Source organism: Nelumbo lutea, chromosome 1, assembly GCF_056320005.1.
Source record: "Nelumbo lutea isolate HS-2025 chromosome 1, American lotus-T2T, whole genome shotgun sequence".
Lineage (NCBI taxonomy): Eukaryota > Viridiplantae > Streptophyta > Magnoliopsida > Proteales > Nelumbonaceae > Nelumbo > Nelumbo lutea.
Genome location: NC_142684.1, coordinates 40,230,007 through 40,238,893, shown reverse-complemented (window position 1 = coordinate 40,238,893; position 8,887 = coordinate 40,230,007). Strand labels below are relative to the sequence as shown.

Below are 8,887 nucleotides of genomic sequence, written 5' to 3'. Positions count from 1 at the left end.
TGTTAGAAGTTTTCACTATTTAATTTTTATTATTTAGTCTTTATTTTTTATGTTTTACTCTTTAAATTGTTAAATGTTCAAGTTTTTATTTTATATCTGGAATTTTAAGGTTAATTCTTTTAATTTTGACATTTTTATGTAAATTTTCTTTATTTTCTTAAAATTTAATTATTTTTTGGGATGAGCCGAATTGACCCATGGGTCAATCCCAACCCGAGCATTTAGGACTAGGGTCCAGTATTGACAACCCGACTCGAAATACGTAGATCCAACCCGATTGCCAGGTCTATTGATAATAATCAGAATTTTTCAAAAAATATCAAATCAAAATCGAACCAATTAGTTTAGCTGATGTAAATTTCCAGTTCGATGTCGTCCGTTTGCCAAAAAAAAACCAAACAGTTCAATCGCGAAGAATATTTATTATTTTTATTCTAACGTAAAATAAATGATTTTTTAAGGACACGTATACGATGTTAAAGTTAGGCAGCGGAGAGGTTGCGAAAGCCAAGGAATGAGGGAGAGGAACAGGAACCTTCCGGCTTCTTTTTATTTCGTTTTCTCATTCTCATTTATTGGAGAGGAGAGAATGCGTATGCAAGGAAAACCAGATCATCTCCTTCTTCTCCCACTATCTCTGCCCAAGTGTACGTTTGGATTCTCGTTTTTTATACGGGCTTCATATTTAGTTGTATTGTATGCATCACGTACACGAAGAGCTTACGTTTCTGAGTTCCTGTTTTTCTTTCTTCATCTTTAGTAGGCGTTTCGGACGGTCCTTTGCCGGCACTTTTCACATTTGGTCAGTTTCCGGTTTCTCGACATTTATTGTTCAATGAATTTGAGTAGTGGTTGAATATGTAAAAGTTTTCAACGGTTTGGCTTTCATGATTTGAATGCTTTGGTAGATTTTGCCTTTTTTTCTCATTTTTTTTTTCTTTCCGTTTTTAACTTGGATTGTTTCAGAAGGATTCGTTTTTCTGTTGATTCTTTTGGTCATACGTCGTCTATGTCCTATATGGTAGCTCTGCGTAAAGTTTTTCCCGTTTTTTCTTGGTTCCGTTGAACAATTTGTTAAATTGCATAAGGTCTGATTTGTGTTACTTTCGAAATTTAAAAACAAAAAGAAAAAGCTTGGCTGTCTTATGACATTCACAAATTTAGAAATGTTGATTGTCACTTTCGTTTTTCATTTTATTTTTCAAGGTACCATTTGTTTCTAAGAACGTACTTCTCAATTCTATGATTTTTCTATTGGAATTTCAATATTATCTAGAGGGATGTGGACAAATCTAAGGATGGGTCATCCGTTTTCATTTATTTTTCTTTCCTTTTTATCCCGTTTCTCTAATTTTTCATGTGTAGCTACTTTATTTGCATTTCACGAGCTACAATTGAAGATTTATCTTGTCTCTTTTATTGTTGTTGTTGCTGTAGAAGCAATTTGGGTTTCCATGGGATTGCTGTAAAATTTGGTTTCTTCTTTAGAGCTTGAGGCTGAATTTCATCTTCTTCTTTTTTTCTATTGAACGGAAATGTCAGGTAAGTCTTTCTTTTTTTTTTTTTTTCGCATCTCCATATGAAAACACTGATAAATAGAACCATTATAAATTCCAACGGCTGCTTGGAAATTTCTTGTACTGACGAACTAGTGATAATGCACGGACAGTACTGCCGTAAAAAAATGTCTAACCACTGCCCTTTTGATTCATAATATTGAAGGCCTGGAAGGACATGACTCCTATGATGAAATAAAACAAGGGAGATGCGATGTAGAGAACTCTGAAAATGAGAGGCGCCGCACAAAAATAGGGTCTCTCAAGAAGAAAGCCATAAATGCTTCTAGCAAGTTCACCCATTCTCTTAAAAAACGAGGAAAGAGAAAATCTGATTACAGAGTTTCTTCTGTTTCAATAAAGGATATACGAGATGCAAGAGAGGAGACTGCAGTCCATGAGTTGCGTCAAAAACTCCTATCCAAGGACTTGTTACCACCTAGGCATGATGACTATCACACTTTGTTAAGGTTTGTATATTCTTTTAAAGTGGATATAATAGTTTCTTGAACCAGTTGGCTAGTTTGATTATTGATCCACATTTTAATACCTGGTTCAAATGCCTTTATAAATGAAAGTCAGAGATACAGCAGGTCTGCATCAACATTTTTTTAATCATAGTGTGGTGTTTGTGAATGTGTAGACTTGTGGCATATGAAGTCGTTTGTTGATATTTAATTTCATCTCCTTTCTTAGCCTTTTTACTTTCCAATCATATGTTACCTTACTGCTGCTACAGATTCTTGAAAGCAAGGGAATTTAACATTGAGAAGGCAATCCAAATGTGGGAAGAAATGCTTCAATGGAGAAGAGAATATGGAACAGAAACCATATTGGAGGTCTGGACATCATCTTAAGCACTTACTCTTTTTCACTCACCATTCAAAGTCTTCTCCTTTGATGTTGAACCACTTAGGAGTTAATGGACCAATCATTTAAAAAAAAAGGGCTTATAAGTCCTTTACAATTGTATGGTGCCGCGTTGTAGCTGTGAGGAATAATTATCCCATATTCATCACACAAGAATGTGTTTTTAGAGCTAAATGGAATTGTTGGAATCCTAGTGTGATGGGATTGGTTTATTCTTGCACTTGAGTATCATTCATCCTATGTATGAATTGTATCATGTTCTAATATCATGCTTTAGAAGATCTGTAGTTATTTTGGTAGCACCGCATCTGAATTGGCATATTTCATCTGATATAATGCCATATTGAACTAATTGAAGGACTTCAACTTTGAAGAGCTTGATGAAGTTTTGCAACATTACCCTCAAGGTTACCATGGAGTTGATAAAGAAGGGAGGCCCATCTATATTGAGAGACTTGGGAAAGCTCACCCAAATAAGCTAGCACACACAACCACAATTGATCGCTATTTGAAGTACCATGTACAAGAGTTTGAGAAGACTTTGCGTGAAAAGCTACCTGCATGTTCAATTGCAGCACACAAACATATTGGTTCAACAACAACAATTTTGGATGTGCAAGGCTTGGTATGCTGTGAGCTCTATGTATAGCCGGTTTATTGCATGTCGAAGGTTGTTTATATATGTAACTGCTGCATCTCCCAAGATGCAAATACAAAATCTTCCTACACTTCTAAGAGAATATCAACTTTCCAAGTTATTTGCATCAAATGATATTTGCTTAATTTGTATTTCTGCAATTTGGTCCACCTCTATGCCAGACTTTATCACTTTAACCTATGGTTGTTGTATTTTGAGAGGCAGGGTATTAAGAATTTCACCAAGACCGCAGCAGACCTCCTAGCTGGGATGGCCAGAATAGATGGGAATTACTACCCTGAGGTACTTGACTTGTGGAAACATACATACTTTTTTATCAAAACTCAGTTTAAAATAAATCCATTTTTGGTAGACATTCTTTGGGCTTTTAGCAATTATCCAACTTTCTTCTATGCAGACACTACATCGGATGTTCATTGTTAATGCTGGTCCAGGCTTCAAGATGCTTTGGTTTGCTGTAAAGAAATTTGTTGACCCAAAGACTATTGCAAAGATACAAGTAAAGAAAAATAAGACTTGAAAAGTTGTCTGAGCTTTTACTTTAGCATTATGTGATGTGTGTACATTTAACCTCCGAATCTGCAGGTGCTAGAACCTAAGACTATGAGTAAACTTCTGGAAGTCATTGACTCGTGGTCTGTATATGTCTATTCAGTTTATGTTATTTAATTTCATTTAACATGTCTTTAATTTCTTTTTCCCTTCTATCAGTCAATTGCCTGATTTCTTGGGCGGTTCATGCACATGTTCTGCTGAAGGAGGGTGCCTCAGATCTAATAAGGGACCATGGAATGACCCTAAAATAATGAAGGTAAGGACATCATAGGTTGTTTACACAATTTTATGCTAATTATGGATAATTCAAATAGGGTGAGATTTTACCTTGGTTCAAAATATGATTAACAATCTAAGACATGTTGCACTAATGGTTTGTACCATTCATAGCTTGTACATAATGCAGAAGCAACATGTGAGAGACAAGCCACAGGAATATTTGATGAGGAACAGAAAGTTAAGTTATGCCCATCAAAGGCAGGTTTATATTTGTGAGATTTACATTAAGCTGTGGACTATATGGTGTTGATTTTTTGTTGCCATTTAACATTATTCATCTATTTATTTTTGCCATCAGGGAAGAAGTAGTGATACTTCTACAGCTGAATCAGGATCTGATATGGATGATCCTTGTTCTCCCACTGGACTTGGGAATTCTAGGTTTACACGATTGACCCCTGTTCATGAAGAAGTGAGTAATGGAACCTCTGATTTGGTTTGTTGTTCATAATTGTGTGTTTACAGTATTACTTATTGTAACCTTCATTCATGTTGATGGTTCTATTGGCTTATTTCTTTTGGAGTCTTATGATAGTTCTTTTGATTTGTGTAGAGTCACAGATCACATGGCTAAGGAACAAGAATAGCAAAATTGTTTAATATCCTAATGGCTAAGAATTAGTCTTTCATGGTATTGAGGAAAATACAAATGGAAAAGGTCAACTTTGTTATATTGATGGCCTCCTTGAAAACTGATATTGGAAATTATACTGAAGCTATATTACAGGGGAGAGCATGAAAGATACAAAACATGGAGAAAGAAAAGGAAAAAAGAAACAAAGGAAAAATGGAGAGGGGGTGTTTGGAATTGCGGTCAGAACGTAAGAGGCGTGAAGTAGTTCAGAACGTAAGAGACATAAGCCTCCCGAACACAAGGAGGCCTAAACCTCCTTAAGAGGAGGGGGATGAAGAGGAAGGAGGGGGAGGAAGGGGAGGAGGATCTAATTTTTCTTTATTTTTAATGAAAATCTTTTATATTAAGAAGAATGAAGATGCATAGCACTAGTTGAAGAGGGGGTTGCATTGCTTCCCCCCAGCCAAGGGGGTCCAGGGGCTTTTTCTTTCCTTTCTCTTTCTTCTTATCTTTTCTTCCCTTCCCTTCCCTTCCCTTTTCTTTCCCTTCTCTTTCTTTCCCTTCTCATGAGGTGTGCATGAGGCATACCCCTCTAGCATGCCTCGTGAAAAAAGTTCACCTAAGGCGTACGCCTCAGAGGTGTCAGCACCTCTAGCCTGCACCTCAGGGTGTTTTGGGGGCGCCTCGCCTGGAGGCGCGCCTCCAGGTGCATGCCTCCCATGCCTTTTAAAACACTGGTTGACACCTTGTACATTAAGATGTGAGAAGGGAATAATCTATCTATCAATATGTATGATGTATGTGTGTATTGGCAGAAGGTTAACTACCAGTGTTTAGTTAATTATGAATATAATATTTTGCCCTGATGCTGACTAGGATCAATTTGTTTAATTAAACATTGCTTTAGTAACATCTTGTAAAGAAAAAGAAAATGAGAAAATGTTGTTATCTCAAAAATGATCCTTCTCGATTTAGGTTATATAAAAAGAGAGAATGTTCTCTCTCTTGAGGGAAAGTACCTTAAAATATGTATGTCCTTGAAGGTTGCAATTTTTTTTGGGAATGATCTATCTCCTTGAAAATTAGTCTCTTGATTATACTTGAGGGCATACCAATAGTAGTATGTTGACACCTCGTACATTAAGATGCAGGGAATGATCTATCCATCAATACGTATGTATGTATGTATTGGCAGAAGGTTAAGTATCAGTTATGGCTAACTGTGAAATAATAATTTGCCCTGGTATTTACTAGGATTAAATTAATTAACAAAATGTTGGTTTAGTAACATCACATAAAGAAGAAGAAAACGTGGAAATGTTGTTATCTCCTTCAAATTGATCCTTGTCAGTTTAGGTTGAAGAAAAAAGGGCATGTTGTGTCTCTTAAGGAAACATACCCTGAAATATGTATGTCGTTGAAGGTTGGATTTTTTTCGCTAGAAGATATCATTCCTTGAACTTTACAATTTGATGTCTAATTATTTGCTTATTACTTCCACCCCCTTTAATGTCTAATCATTCATTAACACTTTTACTATTTTATATCTTTTTAACATAAACATGTTTTCCTTTGCCTCTGTTGCCCTAAGTTTTTCGGTTTCCAGCATATCCATTCCACCCTATAATACAATTTTAAGGTTGACCTACCAATGCACATGAATGTACCAACAGTTTAGTCCTTGCCATGATTTAGACCTACGTTCTTCATTGGATTAATGACATTCCCATGAAAAAAGTTAATGTAGATGATATGCAAAGTCAATTATCAGTAGTCCCCTAATTTTTCCTCGGGCTCCTGATGTTCATTTTTTTTTTGCTCACTACAGGGTCGGACATCTGATCGAACTGCCTATTACAGTTGTGCTGACCATTTTGTTGTGGTTGATAAAGCTATAGACTATGGCCGAGGAAGATTTAGACCTTCTGAGAATCCTTCAAGTAAGACGTCACGAAGGGCAGAAGGTATTTGCTATTCTTTAACAATATGTCCTTCTGTTTATGTGAAAAAGGCATTTTTATGCATGCCTTTATTGGTTACAAAGCAATTGTAATCACAAGTAGAGATGATTTTTATACAGAACGTGGCTAATTCATATTCTGATTCTTCAGCAGTTTCAAATGGTATCGTTTCTTTCCATCAATGTTGTGAGTGGTCTTTGTCTAAAATTTGGTTGTTTTGTCAGGCTCTGCTGTCATTAATAGGTTAAATAGCACGGAGAACACTGTAGAACATAGTAGTTTCCGATACATAGCTGGAGGGTTGATAGTTTTCATGGTCAAACTACTTTCCTTGTTCCGTATTTTACGCTTTGATCTTGGGAGAAGACAAGGTAACGTTCTACCTTCCAGATTGGAGGGATCAAATCCAGAAATTTGTCCTGCTTCAGAAGCTGTAAAGGAAGAAAACCACGTCCTTCATTGTTTACAACGTCTTCAGAGGCTTGAGATGTTATATGAGAAGCTTAGCACTAAGCCTGTGGTAATTCCTCTGGATAAGGAGCAATTGCTCTTGGAATCAACGGATCGGATCAAATCTGTTCAACTTGACCTTGAGAAGACAAAAAGTGTAAGCCTTTTATCAGTGAAATTGAATTTCCATGTGTTTGGTTCCTGGATCATCATTTAATTAAATGTTGCATTGGGTTTCAGGTACTACATGATATGGGCATGAGGCAACTACAGATTGTGAAGCTGTTGGAGGATATGCGGGAATCTAAATTTCGGGTAAGATGAACTTCCAAGTAGGTCTATGTAGGTCTGCTAAGCTGAAACATCTCATTCAGGTCAAAATTATGTGGTTCAAGTGCTATATTAGACCAAGTGCTGATCATCCGCTTATGGTTTCATGGATTTTGGAGATCAATTATTCTATTTTGTTTTCAATTGTCTGGTGGAATACAATTTTCTTATACCTTGGGTAAGTTGGTATTGGTCAGTTGCAAAAAAATTTAGTACGGAAACTGAGATTTAGCCCCTTTTCTTTCTACCAAAATAATAATAATAATAATAATGGTTTTAAGAAATAACCAGAAAATGCAACCATTTTGGCCACCGGTTTTTGGATTGATGGTTCCACCATCTGGTTTGAACGGGTGTCCCATTCTGACAAAATAAAAAATAAAACAATGGCCAAAACCGATGAATAGGTCGATGGTTCGACTGTCCAGGTCAGCGGGTCATTGACTGATTCAATGGTTTTTGGCCAGGAACTGGGTTTGGGTAAAACAGAACCGGATGCCTAGATGGTTATTGGTTTGAACGGTCTGACCGTCTGGGTCAATGATGGTTCGAAAACCATGATGATAATAATAATAATAATGGCTTGGGCTCTTCTATATGTTCAAGGTTTATAATTGTACGGTTTTTAGATGTGGATGATGTCTTGTGCAGCGACGGATATTCTGTTGAAGTTTCGGAGACGTTGGAGGAGGACCACCGTGCTTTGAAGAGAATTCTTTCTTGGCTTTTATATGCCCTACAAAGCAAGCCTCGAGGGACTGGGTGCTTGAGGGGGAACATGCTTTGGCTGAGGCGTTGCTGCCCTTGGTGGATGAAATGTTGAGGCGCACTTTGGATGAAGTTCTTCAAGACACCTCTTTTTCTGTTTCTCACTTTAACCTCAAGTCCTCGACAACAAAAATTGGCGTACGATTGTTATACACGTGTCATCCTCTCACACAATCACGAAGAGTATAAAGGGAAAATGGAAGTCGAGTAAATAAAGCGATGTTACAAAATTTGGGTTTGTCATGGATCTCTTTATCGGGCTGCAGCTGCAAAGGATTGGGTCGGATCCAAGGTAGACCCAAATTGGATTCATTTATATTCATATTTGAGTCAGATTTCAATTGAATACTAGCGGATGGGGCCCGTGGGCCAAAGGATACGGGACAAGTTAAAGTTGATAAGTGGTTGATTTATCTTAAATGGGATTGATGATTGATCCAATTATGTAAATATGAAATTTCAAATGTTTCAAATTTTTAATTGGCCTTGTATTTTTCCTACCTTTTATTCACATTTTTAAGGGTTTAATTGTTTAAACAAAGCTATAAGAATTACAAATTTGAAACCTTTTCGACTATTCCTACAAAGAAACAATTGTGTAAAATTAATAGGCTTGGTAAAATGATAAAAATAACCAAATTGTTCTTGTATGATTCTTAGAAGAGGAAAGATAAAAGTGCTTCCATCACAAACTCCTTCACATTCTCACTTCAAGTCCAACCAGCAAGACCATAGCCTTCTTTGCCTCCCAAATGCATGCTCAGCTCAATTACCCTTTGATCCTTTGGACCGGTCCAAAAGGTTCAATGAATATGGATAGGATTTGAGTAAATGTGGTCCAATTGACACCCCCTTTGAACTATCATATAGGTATGTGAAAGTCATG

At 36.7% G+C, this 8,887-nt stretch overlaps 1 protein-coding gene across 5 annotated transcripts; it reads left to right on the top strand.

Moving 5' to 3' along the window:
• The first annotated feature begins 506 nt into the window (after positions 1-506).
• On the top strand, positions 507-8,501 carry LOC148874364 (phosphatidylinositol/phosphatidylcholine transfer protein SFH13-like). Of its 5 annotated transcripts, XM_088984622.1 has the most exons (16): positions 555-647; positions 764-802; positions 1,438-1,542; positions 1,723-2,026; positions 2,296-2,395; positions 2,785-3,051; positions 3,289-3,366; positions 3,482-3,583; positions 3,670-3,719; positions 3,796-3,895; positions 4,030-4,116; positions 4,217-4,330; positions 6,321-6,456; positions 6,678-7,060; positions 7,144-7,218; positions 7,863-8,501. In XM_088984622.1, exons 3-16 carry the CDS (start codon positions 1,536-1,538, stop codon positions 7,938-7,940), a joined length of 1,881 nt encoding a protein of 626 aa, XP_088840748.1. In that variant the 5' UTR covers positions 555-647; positions 764-802; positions 1,438-1,535; the 3' UTR covers positions 7,941-8,501. The 5 variants fall into 5 exon arrangements, with proteins under 5 accessions (XP_088840773.1, XP_088840757.1, XP_088840766.1 ...); XM_088984647.1 differs by lacking the exon at positions 764-802 and having other exon boundaries at positions 507-647; positions 4,030-4,095; positions 7,885-8,501; XM_088984631.1 differs by lacking the exon at positions 764-802 and having other exon boundaries at positions 507-647; positions 4,030-4,095.
• The last annotated feature ends 386 nt before the right edge of the window (positions 8,502-8,887 follow it).

Bases quoted from the DNA above. Each gene is read 5' to 3' on its own strand.
- LOC148874364 (XM_088984614.1), top strand. The intron at 2,027-2,295 runs GTTTGTATATTC...CTGCTGCTACAG, and splicing joins GACTATCACACTTTGTTAAG to ATTCTTGAAAGCAAGGGAAT. The intron at 4,331-6,320 runs GTGAGTAATGGA...TGCTCACTACAG, and splicing joins TGACCCCTGTTCATGAAGAA to GGTCGGACATCTGATCGAAC.